Genomic DNA, 16,054 nt, shown 5'->3' on the forward strand with positions numbered 1-16,054 from the left:
CCATAAACAGCTAATCGCTGTGGGATGCTTTGAAGTGTGAGCTGCCCCAGAGGCCAGGGTTCTTACCCATACTTAACCACTAACTCTCTGTGTGACCTTGGGCTGTTCCCCTCTTTGCATCTGTTTCCTCACTTATAAAAGGAAGGTCCCACTGAGGCTGAGGCTCTGCAACTCTGAAGGGTCGAGGATCTAAAGAGGTCGGCTTCTCCGCTTGAGTTCGGAGTGCCACTGTCGCCCCCACCACCCACCACGCCAGTCCCTCCCGCCCCCAGCATCCCCGCGGCGCGCGCCCAGAGGTCCCTTTAAAGGCGCAAGTCCCGCCCCTGCTGCTCACTCGGGCCTTTTATTGGTGGCTCCGGAGAGGGGCGGGGCCCGGCGCGGGCTCGGCGGAGCTCGGGGGCGGATCCTGAGCCGGATCGGCCCCCGCCCCCTTTGTTCGCGCTGCGGCGGGAGGTGGCGGCTAGGGTGGGAGGTGTGTGCGCGCGTGTGCCGCGCGGTGGGGAGCGGCGGGTCGCGCCGCCGGCTGTCAGCTAGCTCTGCGCCGCCACCCGATGGCTCGAGGAGGCGCGCGGAACCTGCCCCGTGGGGCCGGCCGCGGGTGAGCTCCTCTGCTTGTCGCCCGTGAGCATGTCACCTCCAGCCTCCGCGGCAGCTTTCGCCAGCAGTGTCCGCGCCCCTGCCTGCTGCAGCCGCAGCCGCTGCCTCGGGCACTGGCCCCCGGACCCCCGCCCCTGATCCACGCCCAGACCCTATTGCCAGAGGACCATGGCTGGCCAGGGGGACTGCTGCGTCAAGGTGGCCGTCAGGTAGGGACCGATGGCGGGGAAGGAAGGCGTGAGAGGAGGGGGCTCGGGCTTTGTCTCGCGTGGGCTCGGGGCGGGGGGCACGGGCACAGCTCGAACTGGAACCCGCAGTCCCGGAGGAGGGGTCGGCATGCGCCAGGCTGGAGGGCGCCGTGCGCTGGCGGGGCTGTCGCAAGGGAGCGGCGGATCCGCAGACTACTGGAAGGGTGGCTTTGTTTGGGTGGTAATTTCGGGCCCCTCTTGGGAGCCCTTAATGATCAGAAAATCGAATAAACAAGGAAATCCGGTATTTCACACCCAGCCCTGGCCCAGGCCGGAGCGTCTATGTGTTTCCTCTTCATCTCCCCACGAGGCTGCTGTCTCATACCAAGGTATTGGAAGGGAGATTTTTTTTTTTTCCCCTCATCTACCCCAGTCAGCTAATTCTGTGCTTTTGGTGCAGCTAGCTAAGGCAGCACACCATCCGGGGAAGCAGTTCTGCAGACAAAGATCAACGGTTGAGGGACCCATGGAAAGGCTGGAATGGTGCCTTTGCCTTCCATAGAGAGCCTTGGCTTTTGGAGGCAACCCTACTGGTCCTGCCCCAAGAGGAGATGGGGCTAGGAGGAGGGAAGAAGAGGTGTATGTGAGGCACTACCTCTGAGATGGTGGGCGGGTGTGACATTAATACCCATCCTCAGGCACTCAGGTGAAACTGAGCAAGTGAAGGAGGGCTGAGTAGATTTATCTGGGGTTCCATTCCCAATGGCTCTGGGACTTGAAATGATGTGACAGACATCACCGGGAGGACATAGCTGGGTGGGTTCTATTTGGGAGGGGCACACAGAGGTGCAGGAGCAGGAAATACTGCAAAGTTGAACCATCTGTATCCTTTGTGTTGGGTGGAGATGCTTTCACACCACACTGTCTCTCGTTTTTGTGTGGGGGTTTTCTCTTTGAGAGGGGTTTATTGGGGGAGTACCCATCTGGATCTGGCCACTAAGGCAGGATGGAGAGGAGCTTCCATCCCTGCCCTAGCCTTGTGTGATGGGGGAGGGGAATGTTCCAGGTCTAGTGTGGGTCTCTGAGACACCCATGGGTCAGAGGTGACCCAGATTCCAGGGGTCTTTGGAAGGTGCCTCGAGACAGGGTCAGATATGGCAATGGAAAAGCTTCTTCCTGCCTGACCCAGTGCAGATGATCCCAGCTACCTGGCCAGCCCTTTAGCAGCCCAGAGAGGACACACTGGGGCTTATGACAGCTCTGGGATTGAGGCAAAGAGATTGAGGGCCCCCTACTCTTGTGCCCAAGGCACTGCTCAGAGCATCACTTGATGCAGTCTTCTTGGCACCGAAACAGCCGAGACAAAGAGAAGCCCTGCAGGTGCCTGGTGGGCTGGCGGGCGGGGCCAGGCTTCTACTGGGGCTGACATTGCATCAGGAGCCCCCGGAGGTTGAGGGAGGGTGAGAAATGTAAATATGACATCTTCAGCAGATGGGGAGAGGCTGATCACCATAAAAGGGAAATGAAGCTCCAACCCCCACCGGGTGTGAATCAGGGCTGGGAAGGAAGGGGCTGGGGTGCCCCTTCTATGGGGGCTTTCCTTTAGACTCCATCTTGGAGGAGAGAGCCAAACAAAGGCCCTCCACCTCTGCTCAGGGTTCCGAGACTAAGCCGGGCATTGTAAGATGTGGAGCTCCCAGTTGGGGAGCCTCAGGGCATGGGCACCTGTGTAGTCAGTGAGGAAAACCTGGTGCTCCCTTCCCACTGCCACCACCAAAAGGTTCCTGGACCCTTTCCACAGAGACGTGATGGTACCTACCCTCTGTGTCCAGTTTTAGGGTGATCTTCCCTGAGGCATTGGTGGGGATTGAGCAGTTGAAGGTGAGGACCCCGCCTACTCCTCCCCTTCTGCTCTGGCTCCAGCTCAGCATGATGGGCTAGTCCAACCAGGCACACGCCAGACCTCAATGGGCAGCCGGCCGTGGAAGGCAGACAATGCCTGGACAGAACCCAGTTTCTAATCAGAGAGCTGAGGGTAGGACTGGGCTAGGGCTGGGGCTGGGAGGAGGGGCAGATGGTGCCAATGACGTACTGCAGGAGGAGCTCTACTTGCTTTTGGATCTCCTTCTGTCTTCTGCCCCCAGAAATCACTTGTCCCACCCAAAGGACTGGGTTTGGGGCTGTAGTTGATGGGGTAGAGCATTTAACAAGAGGGTTAAGGATTTGAGATTGCCTAGACCTACCCCAACTTCAGTGCTCTTTGCCTTCTGTAGGTACAGTTGTCTTTCTGACCTCCTGGAAGTCCTTCCTTATATCTACCTGAAGCACTTTCTGAGTTCCCATTAGAATACCTTGTAGTGTGCCCTGGAGTCAAGTTCTTGGAAGGGAGGTGAGGAGTCTGACGTATGTGTTTTAGGGAGAGAGGCCCAAGCTGTTTGTTAGACAGGTGAGAAGTGCCAGGCCCCAGGCTCTAATCTGGGATGAGGATAAAAGCTGGCTATCCACAAAGTGCCTGGAGGAAGGCCTGGGCTTCTGGGCTCCTGGGCTCAGAGAGTCCAAAGGAGGAAACTTTTAGGACCTGGGGCTTCAGGATTAGGGGAAAAGAGCCAAGTGGAGCTTGGCCCATCTGCTCCTGATGGCTAAGTCAGCTTTGTACTACTGACTTCTAGGCCGGCCCCTTGGGCCTGCCCTGTGATCCATTAATCCCCTTGTACTACAAGGACTCTCAGCTTCCTGGGCTGGATTAGAACTGGCCTTTACCTGGGGATGGGGGGAGGGGGCTGTACAGCAAAATTAAAGAGAGGTGAGGCTGAGCTGTGACCTGCCCCTAGCTGCAGAAGTACAGGCCTGACAAATGGGGGGAAGAAGGGGCAGCTGTTAAGAAATACAGGTTGGCAAAGTTGAAATTAGGGAAGGAAGCCAAGTCACATGGTGTGTTTATTTAAGACCCTTTCAAACCCCCAGCTCTGAGTCCCCCACCCCGAGGGGAGCCCTTAGTGTTGCCTAACTCCTTCTGCCCCTTATCTCTGCCTGGCTCTCTTAAGCTTCCTTCCTTTCCTCTGCTGGGGAGGGGGAGGTGCCTTGGCCCGTCCTACATCCATCCATTGAGGCTGCAGGGTTGAGCAGGGTAAGGAGGGGATTGGGGGAAGGACCAGTCAGGTACACAAGGGACAGTGTTAGACTGGACCCTTTTCTTCTCCCACTTGTGTTCTCTAGCTGTAGCTATTTCCCTAATTCTAGGCTACTCTGAAATTTTGGTCAATGACTGTCAATTTTAAATCAAGAGCTTTGGCGGTGAGAGGATCGAAGAGGGAATGAAGAAGACAAAAGAAACTGTGGGATTGACTAATTGGGTTCCTTGAGGGCCCCAAAGCCAGGCAGTGCTACTCAGTGCCAGCTGTGTCTCGTGCTGTATAGTTTACAGATTTGGGAAACTGAGGTCCAGATAGGACTTTGTGTGTTCTGTGTGGAGGCCTGGGAATCTTGGTGGCCTCCTGGTGCAGAAACGGCTTATATATGTCATAACAAGGAAGTAGAGTGTAGTAACCACAGGCCCCGGAAACCACCCTCCTCCACTACTCAGCCAGCTTGCTTCATTGGAGCTCAGCTTTTGAAAACCTTAGCGTGGAGGCAGGTAGGGTAGGGCTAGGCCAGAGAAGTGACAAAGGTAGCACATGCCTGGCACCCTTACTCTTACAGCTCTAGGAGCAAAGGGCAGCACTGGAAGATGATGTAATGCATCTACTGGTGGGGTCATGAGGCCACTTTCCTGTTTGTCCTTTTAGGCCTCAGTTTTACACACTGGAGAATGGGAGCACCTGGTTTGTTAATTTGTGCAGAGCAGTAGTTTCAATGATGTAGAAGGCATATAAATAATCGTGAGGGGACAAAATGCAGGTGGATTCCTGAGGAGTCAAGTATGAATAAAATGTTTAAGAAACAAGCCCTAAATTAAGTGTAGGTGCCTCTCTGGTTTAAGTGACATTGAACTGTTTGATAAAATGAATTCATCTCCAGCCCATTTATTTATTTGGAGCAGGCAGCACACTATGATGGAATGGAGACTGAACAGAAAGTGGCTAAGTACTATGACTTATTGAGCATTTACTTGGTGCCAGGCATTGTGCCCACACTATCCCACCAAGCCTGCCGATGGTGGGGCTAGATCTAAACTTGGGGTACTCTCCCTTGCGAGCTCCTCAGAGGGCTCTAATCTACTTCTCGACCCAATGCTAACTGGCTGAGTGCCTTGCGTCTCTGTGCTTTGGTTTCTTCAAATGCTTTGATACCGCACTGTTGAGTGAAAGGCGATGTGGGAAAGCATATGGTGTGATGCAGACGCATGGCAAGGAGTGAGGCTGTCCAATTTGCCTTATGGGGTTGTTTGGCAGAGGGCTTCCTGTCACCACTGTGGTCCTAGAAGCTGAATCCCTACTCTTCCCCTTTGTGTTTGGGGAGCTTCTTTCTCCTCACCCTCCCATTCTTAGATTCCTGAACCTGTCTCCTGTCCACTCTCTAGGGAAAGAAGTTTTGGAGAACCAAGTCTCCTCCTGCAGCCCCTCTCCCTTCCCCCAAAGGTCAGAACTCTAAGTGTCCTGGGCCTCTCATTTTGCCCTCTAGACAGCAGCATACCAAGAGCATTGAGGACATCTCAAGCAGCATCTTCCTGCCCCTACCCCTTGGGACAGCTGGAGGGGGCACTGAGAGGGGAGCTGTGCTAGCACTGGGCTGCCAACCCAGGGAAACCCATTCCTCCATCCCAGGGAGAGGAGGAGAGGCTGAGCTCAGTTAGGGGAGAGGGGACCTGTGAAGCCTGGGGCAGGTGGCAGCCCATTGGCCGCAGTGCCCTGTTCTCTAGAGGACTCCCTCTTTGGCCTCCAGCTGCTCTGGGGTGTGGAAAGGAGGGCATGCCATGGTGGTCCTAATCCCAGATGCTGAGTCCCTGTGCCTCTGCCTTCCATGGTGGTGTCTACCAGTGTGGCAGTGGTGGAAGCTGCCTTTTCTCTAGGCTGGACTAGTCCTACCTGAGTGAAGGTGCCATGGAGAGCTGGTGCCCACAGGCTTGCAGTGTAGGCTGGGAATAGGACCAGTGTGGTGGGAAGAGGCTCATTGCCCTCCACAGCCGGCTGCCTGTTGCTCTGCATTCCTTTACCCTGGGAGAATCCCCAGGGCCCAATCCCCACTGAGCTGTCCCCTACCAGATGCCGATGCCGTCACAGCTCTGGGTCTGGGCTAAGCCTGACTGCAGCGTCTTCTGTCTCCCAGGAGGTCATGGGAAACCCCTGCCAGATGCCCCGCGATGGGGGTGGGACTGGAAAGCACAGCTGACTGGCACTTCCTTGAGCTGGGCTTCCCAGGCCCCAAAGAAGGAGGAGTCAGATCTAGACAGGGGGTGGAGGGAGCTTAGGAAGCTCCAGCCTGGCCCATGGCAGGCTGGCGGGGTTCATTCAGCTCAGGACAGGGGCTGGCCCTTTCTCTCAGCTTCTCCTCTGCATCCTGCCCCCTGGTTCCTCATGTCTCACCCAGTGTGCTTGCTGTTTCTTCTCCTGCCCCTGCTTTCAACCCTCCTGGAGAGTACCCCTGCTGCCCTGAGGACCATGGACTATGAGACTCCACCCAGCTGTCTCACAGCAGGCACCCTTTCCTGTTTGCTTGCCTTCCCTGGGTATGACTCAGAAGTCAATGACCAGCACCCTGGAATGAGCTGAAAGAGTAAGGTCAAGGACATCCCCTTAGGAAAGTGTGAGGTTAGAACCCTGAACCCCATGCATTAGGGTCAATGTCCCAAGGCCTCTTGGTTTTTATGGGGTTGCCGTGTCCTCTTCCCATGCTCTCATGGTCAGGGGCAGAAGTCAGACTGAGAGGGTTGACAGACCCCTTTCACCAAGCCTGCCAAGGCCTCATAAACTCATGCCCCTTAACCCCCTGATACAAAGCCTTCTTGTTTGGGGGTTCAGAGCAAGCCCAGTTTTCTCCTTGAGGGCAACCACAGGAGGACTGGGCCCCCGGGCAAGTCTGGGAGACCAGAGGAAGGTCCAGAGGGAGGGCAACAAAGTCCCTCTCCCCCTCTGCTGTCACAGCTGCCTCTGCCTCCAGTAGTGCTGGGTTCTTCCCTTACTTTCCCACTACAGCCAAAAGGGTGAGCACCCCAAACCTGCTCTTGCCACCCTGATGGAGAGAACACCAGCCTCTCTGAGAAGATGCCTGTCTGGGCTAAGTCAGCTAAAAGCCCCCTGGTGTCTGGGAGCCAGACTCCCCAGAGAGCAGGGATTTTGCTTCCAGCCGCCTTCCCCAGGGCTGGCAGGCTGCCATGGAGAGGTGGAGGAGAGGGTGCTCATTAAAGTGGGGGTGTAGACGTCTGCTCTCTGCTGCAGAGGAGCGCTGCCTTCCTCTGGCAGGGAAGCAGACTCCCTGCTTTGCTTTGCTGTGCCCCAGCCTCAGCCTCCTTAGCTACAAAATGGGAAAAAGGCTTTCCCAGCAGGCTGCTGGTGTCACAGCTGGCAGCTGTTGGTAGGATCAGCCTGGAACATTCTCTGAGAGGATCCTTGTGGAGTTGTGGCAGGGGTGGGCACAAGCAGGATTGGCTTGAATTTCATCTCCACCATAACAAATTGTGCGACGCGGTGGGATACTCAGAATTGTCTGTGACATCCCGTGACCTGGGTGGCATATTTTGATCTTTGGTCACCTGGGAGTTGGGAAGTTTTAATTACAGTGTTTGTTTTCAGAAATCTCAGGATCCCTTCCTCCAGTTAAGTTTGCTTTGCATATCCACATGGCTCATGGCTGACTGCTACCTATGAAGTCTACTCAAAATGTACACTTTCATAATGAACTTTGCTGTTATCTAGAAAAAGAATTGTGTGACTCTGGGCTTTGTCTGGACCACAGTATGTGGGGTGCATGTCTCCTGCTTCATAGGGTTGTCACAACACATTACCCATGCTCGTGTGCATAAGTGAGCTTGGCATCCAGGTTCTCAACAGATATTAGTAATTGTCCTCCTTCGATGAGGACTGAGGGTGGAGGGTGCCAGGAAGGAGGCCAGCCTGCTATCCGGAAAGAATGACTTCTGAGGAAGAAGATTGCACAGAACCGCACCCCACCCTAGGCTCCCCTTTGCAGAGTTTTAACAGTCTTTTCAGGCAGGAAGTTCTTTTTGCTAGCTTATCTAAATCCTTCTGCTGCTACTAAGTTTCTGGTTGGTCTTACCCTGTTACTGATGAGGAAGAGCTGGTTCCTGGCAGATCACACACAGCAAAGTGACCCTGTGTGCCAGGCAGACAAGCTCATGGGGCTCCTCTTTGTGTCCCTCCTCTGACACCCCCCACCACCACCTTCCATGCACACGGAGACACTGATAACACACTTTCACTATGGAGGATGCAACAGCTCACTGGCTTGACTCTCATCTGCCCTGCTGCCTTCAGTTGGAGAATTCTGGGCTGGTTATGAGGCAGGGAGCTGGAGACATCTTTGCTTCCCCCACTGTCCCTCTGCAGGCACACCCAGAGACTGGGTGACGGCTTCCTAACTTTGCAGTCTCTCCCTTGCTGTCCCACTAGCTTTGGGGTGAGGGCTCTTTTTTAGAATTCCAGTAAGGCAAGAGTTGTCCTATTAAAGAGCAGATAGGCTTTTGGCTCCCTGGAGCTTTTTCAGAAGGATCTAGACCCATTGTTTATTTTGGTCATCTGATTTTAGTGTGGTCTCTGGTTCTGAAGGCCTTTGAGATGGGGGACTGGGGAAAGGCGTCCTCAGCGTAGAGTACCGAAGTGTAGATCATACACAGAAGACCTTTAGCCAAGTTATTTCACCGTAGGGGGTGTGTCTGAAGTGATAGGCAGCTGTCTAGCAAGTGTTGCAAAGCCCTGAGTTCAAACTCCAGTACTGGCGAAAAAACAAAACAAAACAACAACCCACCTTAGAATAAAATAATAGAATGTTTTGTGCCCACAGAGTGTCGGGCAAGAGGCAGTCTTGCACATTAAGTGGGAGTGGTGGGGGTGATTAACTGAGCAAGTTTAGTACTCCGAGGTGTAATGGATTCCAGGCACAGTCCCAGCAAAGAAAAGGTATCAGGTTCCAAACATGCTCTGTAAAAATTTTCTAGGGTTCTGGAATAGTTCTTGGTTGGTTATTTTAATGTCACAGCTTGCTACCTCTCATCAGTGAGAAATAAGACCTTCGAGTGCAGACAGCCTAGGGCTGCACCCTTGCAGGTCTCCAAGAAAGATTTGGGTTTTTTAGGGGGGAAGGGGGATCAGTGAGGAACCAAGAGAAGGGCCCTAACCAGCTGATTGGATGGGACTTCTTTCACTTAAGCAGAGGCAACCTTTAAGAGCCCAAGGTCACTGGGCAGAGCTCCCGGGAGGCTGATTGGCCAGCTCTGTGTGACATCACTAAGGACGGGTTGGAGGTGAGGCTGGGCTAACCCCCTCCTAAGGCGTGGAGTTGGGTGTGGGGCTCCAGGCACGTGCCCGGATGTGCCCAGTTGTTACCCTGTGCAGCGGGAGTTTTCTGTCCCTGGCAGTCCCTCAGCATCCCCCGCCCCCACCCTCGCCTCCTCTCTGCTTCCTCTGTCCTTCCCTTCCGCCCTGTCCTCCTAGCTCCCCAAAGAGCCCAGGAACTGCTGAGCTCAGCTCTCCTCGCAGCCCTGGGCTCCGGCTCGTCGCCTTTGTCCCCTGCCGCGGGCACCGAGCGGAGGAGGGGCGTCCCTGGGCCCTAATGCGCGCTTCCCTGGGGTGGGGGATGGCTGCCCACATCTCTCCAGCCCCTGCTCAATTGTGAGCATTGGAAGCTCGGCGACCTCGTCGCCCGTGCCAGATCCCGCCTCTGAAAAGCTGCGGGCCCTTTTCTCTTTGCTTTCACCCGCCCAGCCTGCAGGTTGCCAAGTGGCGAATAGGCCCCCTCTGTTCTGGGAGATTCCGGGGCCTTTCTGAGGTGGGCGGGGGGGGGGGGGGGATGGCCCTGCTTGTGATTCGGAAGGTCCCTGGGCAAAAAGGACACAGAATCTGCCGGCTGAGGCAGATTAGATAGATGAGGAGACAGGGACATTCGATTATTTTTAATAAATATTAAAAGGGCCGGACTTACATTGGAACCAGGAAGTAAACTGAAAAAAAGCAGCAAGCTCCCCTCCCTCTCACCACCACCTTTTGGATGTTATCAGAACAGGAGGACAGAGGGGTTATGGGGTTATCTGAATCTACCTTCCTCCTTGAGATGTTAAAAAATGCACATACCTTTGTTGACAAAAATAGGCGGCTGGCTTGTGGGTCATGACTGCCAATTAGACTTTTAAATATTGCATTAAGTTTTAATTTCTCTTCATCACTGAGTTTTCTTCTCCACTCCTTAAATCCTATGCTTAAGGTCAATGCCTCACTTGCCTCACCCTGGTCCTGGTTCTGGTCCATAACTTCTAGGGTCCATGATGTAGCTGGAAGACCCAGAGACTGATCCAGGCCTGACCCCATCTTCCATGCTCCAGGGAGGAATAGGTCTGTGAGTGGTTCCCATCTTTACCACCCTGATGTAAGAAGAAACTTCTTCCTTATGTGGGACTGGGTGCCACTTTGAGGCCAGCCCACAGAAGTGGCCTCACCCAAGGTGGGATCAGGAGAAGAGGCTGCTGGAGCAGAGAGTGATGGAGTTCTTAGAAAGTTGAACCTGCTGAGAATCTAAGTAACCCAGCTAGAGGCCAAGACTCATAGGCCAAGAGAGGGCAGAGGCTGAGCAAGGACCCTGAGCTGGTCTCACAGTGTTCTTATCTCCTCTCCCTGGGCCATGGGTTTGAAATCTCCACTGGGCCGAGTGCGATGGAGGGTGAGCCCAGGAAGACTGAGGCAGTAGCAAATGCCACTGGACTGTGCTCCCTTGAAGCCAGGGCAGCCTGGCACTGTGGCCTGTGGCTCTGCCGGTGATACTGGGAAGGAAGTTTCCTTACTGATTTGTGGACTGATTGTTTCCCCCGATGGAGGCAGCCAGGAAGTGGAAGAGGGCTTATAATCAACTGGGATAGGAATTGATGCTAAGCTTCACTGTATTACTGTGTGAGTGACTTATGTCCCCTCAAGCCTCCACTGTCCTTTCTGGAAAATTGGGGTTGAAATCCCTAGCTCACAGCATCACTGAAGTGTGGTAATGTGCACCCACTGCCCCACCCCACAGTAGCACAGGGAAAGTTCCATGAACTCTTCCTTCTCCTTTGTCACTCACTCTGTCCTTTTCTTGGGACTGTCATGCTCTGCTTCCAGGTCAATTGCTTTAAGAATTAGTGACTCATGCAGGGCGCTTGTTCTCTGGTTCCCAGTTCCCTGCTCATCCACCTGCATCCTGACAAAGTCCCCTTGTGCTTAGAATGAGCCAGCATGGGTCTGGATGGCCCTCTGACCACAGAGAACCTCACATTGGGATATGCTGGGTCAACAAAGGGGGTCCCAAGGTGAACGCCCAACTGAGCCCACACCTGGGAGCCCTCCTTTCCATCTTCCCTCTCCACTCCCAGACTGCTCCTCTGCCTGCTCTCTCTCCTGGCAGGCAACCTCCCCAGGTGAGCTGGGGACCGAAGAAGCTGCTGCCCTCTCATTGAAGGTCGAAGGGCTCTGACAGTGGGGCTGTGCTCCCCCCTCCCTGCTCTCACTGTCTCTAGGGATGCTGATTCGATTTCCTCCAATCGCCAGTATTGCCATCTGCCTGCAGTAATTAAATGGTATTTGAACTGGATCCAGAAATCCCATTGCAGGCAGCCACGTGGCAGGGAGGGTCCTCAGGAGTTTGTGCTTGCATGCCCACATAGCTCAAGGGTCCTCAGAGGCTGGCCGGGCCAGACCCTTGGTCCATTTGGGAACATCTGAATGCCCTGGGAAGACCTGTGTCTTGCTCCCACAGATCTAAGGCAGAGCAGGTCTGAGGGCCAGAGTTCCAGATTCCTGTCCTGTATGCAAGGCCATACCTCCTCTGACGCTGCTGCCTGTCATCTCCCCACAGATGTGACTTTTCCTCAGTCCTCTGAGCCCTGGTTCTTGGAGGCACTGTGGTATAGGACTGTCTGAGAAACTTAGGCTGGCTCCTCACCATCTGTGACTCTGGATGACACCATTCCAGTTTCCTCATCTGTCACTGGGGCACTCATGGTAACCCCATGGGGTTGTATAAGGTCAGTGTGTAGGCACTGCCCAGGATCCAGTGAGAACTCAGTGTGTGTCAGCTGCTGTCATTAGTACAGAGGTAGAAGTCAAGGTAGGATCCAGCTGGCCCTGATGTGTGATGGGGGTGTCAGGTTTCTGGTCTGCAGGTCCAGAGAAGGCAAGCAAGAATATTCCCAGTCACAAAGCTGGCTTCTCAGTCAGCATGACCCAGAACAGCTGGATAAAGGTGGAAACCCCCTTAGGCTTCCATTTCTTCTGGGAAGAGCCACTTGCTCATACGGACCTCAGAGGAAACACTTCTGGAGAAAGCCTGGCATTCCTATGTGGGGGCCTAGTAGCTCCTACCTCTCCCCCAAGAATTTCCTGCCTCCCTGGGGCAGAATGCAGGTAACTGACTCAGGTGGGTACCTTACCATACCTGCAGCTCTGAGTGAGACTTGGAGACTAGGGCAGCCCAGGACAGGGACAGGATGGCGACTGGGAGGCTCTGGCCTATGAGGCTAGGCGCCTCAGGGTCCTGGGTGGGTGCTGGTCTGGCCCCTCTCATTCCTTTCTTCTCTTGGTAAATGTTGGCTTAGGGTGAGAGGCCTGACAAGCAACTCATTGTGAGTGTCCAGTGGCTTGTGTGAGCTCATGGGCATTAGAGCCCCCTGCCCTTGCTTGAGGATGTTTGGGGGTGCTTTCTGCCAATCCTTGCACACGCATGCTCACTGACTCATGCTTGGTTGCCATGGGGACCTCGTAGTGGTAATGCTGCTTCAGAAGAGGGAGGAAGGGGAGGCTGGATAGAGACAGTTCTGCCCGTAGCTGGCTCCTCACTCTGTCCTGATGCCACTTTCCCTCTATATCAGGAAGCTGGCCAGGATCTGGGATGTGGGCCCACCCTGTGACTGACTTGGTATTTCTTCTAGAGGTCCCTGACCTTGGCAGGGAACTTTCCACTTGACTGGGCTGCCAGGGTTGTGCGTAGTCTGGCTTCGCAGCTCCTAGAAGGAACCAGAGCCTGTGCCTGACACTATCACCAGGCTCTGGTATCTGAGAAAGGGACTGCTGCCCTGGAGGACCCTTGCAGCCCCCACAGGCCTTGGCAGAGGCTCTGGCCTCCAGAACTTGACCCTGGCTAAGGGGAATGTGATCCAGAGCCAGGGGAAGCCGCCAGACCTGTCCCTCTTTTTCCCACATGGCTCTGACTTTGTCTCCCCAGGTTGGGTGAGCTGTCTTCTCTCCCTGTTCACAGTGATGCTGATTTCCTGGACTCCTGGTCCAGCCAGGAGCGTGCACTTTCACATCACACAGAGCTAGTTTGGCTCCACCACTTTCCATTGTATGACCTTGGACAAATAATAGCATACTACCTCATGGGTTTATAAGGAAGAATAGATGAATTGATTCATATGAAATACGCTTAACACAGATTCACTGTACACTGAGTGCTCAATAAATGTTGACAGCTGCTGTTTTCTGTGATGTTGGTTTTGTGATTATTGTTATTATCAAAGCTGTCCTCTGGGGGTTCCTAACTGCCTTCCTCTCCCAGCAGAAGTAGAAGCTTGGCAGGTAGTGTGTGTGGTGAGGGAGAGCGTCTGCACCCCGCCCACCCTGCAGCTGGGCCTAATTCAGGGCTCTTCCCATTTTGGGCAGGATTCGGCCCCAGTTGTCAAAGGAGAAGATTGAGGGCTGTCATATCTGTACTTCTGTCACCCCGGGGGAGCCCCAAGTTCTGCTGGGGAAGGACAAGGCCTTCACATATGACTTTGTTTTCGACTTGGACACCTGGCAAGAACAGATCTATTCTACCTGTGTGAGCAAGCTCATCGAGGGCTGCTTCGAAGGCTACAATGCTACAGTGTTGGCCTATGGGCAGGTGAGTTGCCTCGTCTCCATCAGCACCCCACCCCAAACCTCAGGCTCCTTCTACCTGCAGTCCACCATCAGAGCACTGGAAGCCCAGCTGCACAGCGTGGGCTGTGTTGTCTGGGGGTGTTGGGTATGCTGGCTAGCAGAAGGAAGGCTGGCATCACAGGGTATGGCTCTGGGGCTGAGAAAGGGTCAGGGGAACGGTTGGTGCCATCTACTTCAGTGCAGGGATTCAGTCCAGGTTCAAGGCTTGCTGGTACCCCAGAGAGTTCCGGGTAGCACCCTTGTTCCATCTTTGCCGATGCAGACGGGGGCTGGGAAGACGTACACCATGGGCACTGGCTTCGACACAGCGGCATCTGAGGAGGAGCAGGGCATCATCCCCAGAGCCATCACGCACCTCTTCCGGGGCATCGCCGAGCGCAAGCGGCGAGCACAGGAGCAGGGCGTGACTGGGCCTGAGTTCAAAGTCAGCGCTCAGTTCCTGGAGGTACTGTAGCCACACAGGGTGGGCAGGAGGTGGATGGGGAGGAACACAAGACTGTGCAAATGGGGCCCTCCTCCTGTGCAGTGGAATGAGTCCAGGGAGCCATGGGGGCACCTGCATCTGATGTGCTTCCTGCTGCCAAGAAGTATCTAAGCCAGGGCTGGAGGACATGTGGCGGGACCTGTAAAGTGGGCCCAGCATCAAATGGGGTGGAGTCCATGATCTATGATCTCCTTAGACCCCTACTGATTCTAACTGACACTTATTAGCTATGTGACCTCAGGCATGTCATTCCACGCCTGTGAGCCTCATCTGCAAAATGGGGGCCATTGTCTTCTTCCTGGGTGGGAGGGCAGTGCTGGTGAGCATAAGATGGAAGCCTGTGCATGACACATATTGGGAACTCTGGCTCTTCCTCCTCCTCCTGTCCCTCACTGGATCCCTTCTCTACTCTAAGTCCCTGCCTATCCCTTTTGGAATATGATGCTTCCTGGCCCCCTGACTCTTCCAACCCCATGGCAAAAAGGTCCCCCCTGGAGGGACCTGGTTTTTGCCTCTGGCCCTTCCATGTCTGGGAGGATGTCAGTCTGGAACTGTGGTGACCAGAGTCTTTGGGGGTGGAGAAGGGGGTCTGTAGGCTCCTTGACATCTGAGCTGTGCCAAGCCCCAACTAGGTAAGCTCAGAGGTAGGAGCTCTCTCCTGTGAAGGGCCTCCTGGAGGGTTGCTAGGAAAGCAGGCCTAGCTTTCTCCCAGGACACTTGGTGAGTAGCTCCAGTTCTTAGCGTCTAGAATCCTCCACTTCAAGAGCCAGCCTTAGGCTCTCATCCCCAAACCCTGGTGCTCTGATCGTACTTGGTTGTCCTCTTAGGGAAGGATGTAGTCGCAGCCCTGTCTGCGTTTTCCCATGCCCACTACCCCAGTTATTCCTGGCTGGGCATGCTTCTGATAAACTGTCTGCTTCTGTGTGTGCATGAGCATGTGTGTGTATGTGTGTGTGGTGGTGTGTGCACACCTGCAACTTGCTGCTTATATATCACTATACGCCTTCTCTCATCTCTTTGTTTTCTTCCTTTCTTCATCCTGTTGCCATGGAGATCCCCAAAGAGCAAGCTAGCTCCTAGAAAATCCAGGCCAAAGGGTGAACCACAAGGGGTTAAATGATGCAATATGTCTGTCCTAACACAGACAGACAAACACTATGGCACTCCATCTCTTCCTTCCTTTTCCTCTTCCCCTTCCTGTGGGATATTTCTGTGCCTTAAAGGCCATCAAAGCCTCGGATGTCTGAGGGCTGTAGTCCCCCTCCCCTTTGACCCACAGGACTCTCTTGGCTTCTGCCCCAGCTGCTCCATCCCTTTTCCTGATTCCCAGTCCCAGCTCCCTGCCTGTTGAACATCCCAGCCCTTCAGCAGGTGAATTTCCCTGTTTATAATTCCGATCACAGAACTGTCCTTGGCTGAGACCTGTCTGAAAAGGGGTGGATGCTCCTGGCCAGGCCACCTGCCACAGTGATCTCCCCAGGAGGCTGGACCACAGTAGCTATTCTCTGTGCTCCTCTCCTGGGACACACAACACTGCCTCCCTGCACTGGGAGGTTGTCATCACCACCCCCAAGGACACTGGGATCGGGGATCAGGGCATGGCTCACTGTGTCTGCTGAGCTCTGCCTCTGCTCTCCCTCATCTGGGAATCACATCTCTATCCCCTCTTTTCCAGCCCAGTAATATAGAAAGATCTGCCAAAATTGTGGTCCTACCTTCCTCATCTCCTTCAT

General features: G+C 54.5%; 1 protein-coding gene across 12 annotated transcripts in view; it reads left to right on the plus strand.

Annotated features, from left to right (window-relative positions):
• Positions 1 to 465: 465 nt before the first annotated feature.
• Kif21b (kinesin family member 21B) overlaps positions 466 to 16,054 on the plus strand; it is a 48,585-nt gene continuing 32,996 nt past the window's right edge. For 7 of the 12 annotated variants that reach the window (XM_074048675.1, XM_074048676.1, XM_020172668.2 and 4 more), the window contains exons 1-3: positions 468 to 806; positions 13,577 to 13,799; positions 14,100 to 14,282. In XM_074048675.1, the coding sequence (XP_073904776.1) occupies positions 766 to 806; positions 13,577 to 13,799; positions 14,100 to 14,282 (447 nt within the window). In that variant the 5' untranslated portion in view covers positions 468 to 765. Of the gene's footprint in view, positions 807 to 13,576; positions 13,800 to 14,099; positions 14,283 to 16,054 lie in introns of all 12 variants that reach the window. The other 5 variants (XM_074048672.1, XM_074048671.1, XM_074048674.1 and 2 more) reach the window with 2 other exon arrangements.

This window comes from Castor canadensis, chromosome 11 (assembly GCF_047511655.1).
Source record: "Castor canadensis chromosome 11, mCasCan1.hap1v2, whole genome shotgun sequence".
Taxonomy (NCBI): Eukaryota; Metazoa; Chordata; class Mammalia; order Rodentia; family Castoridae; genus Castor; species Castor canadensis.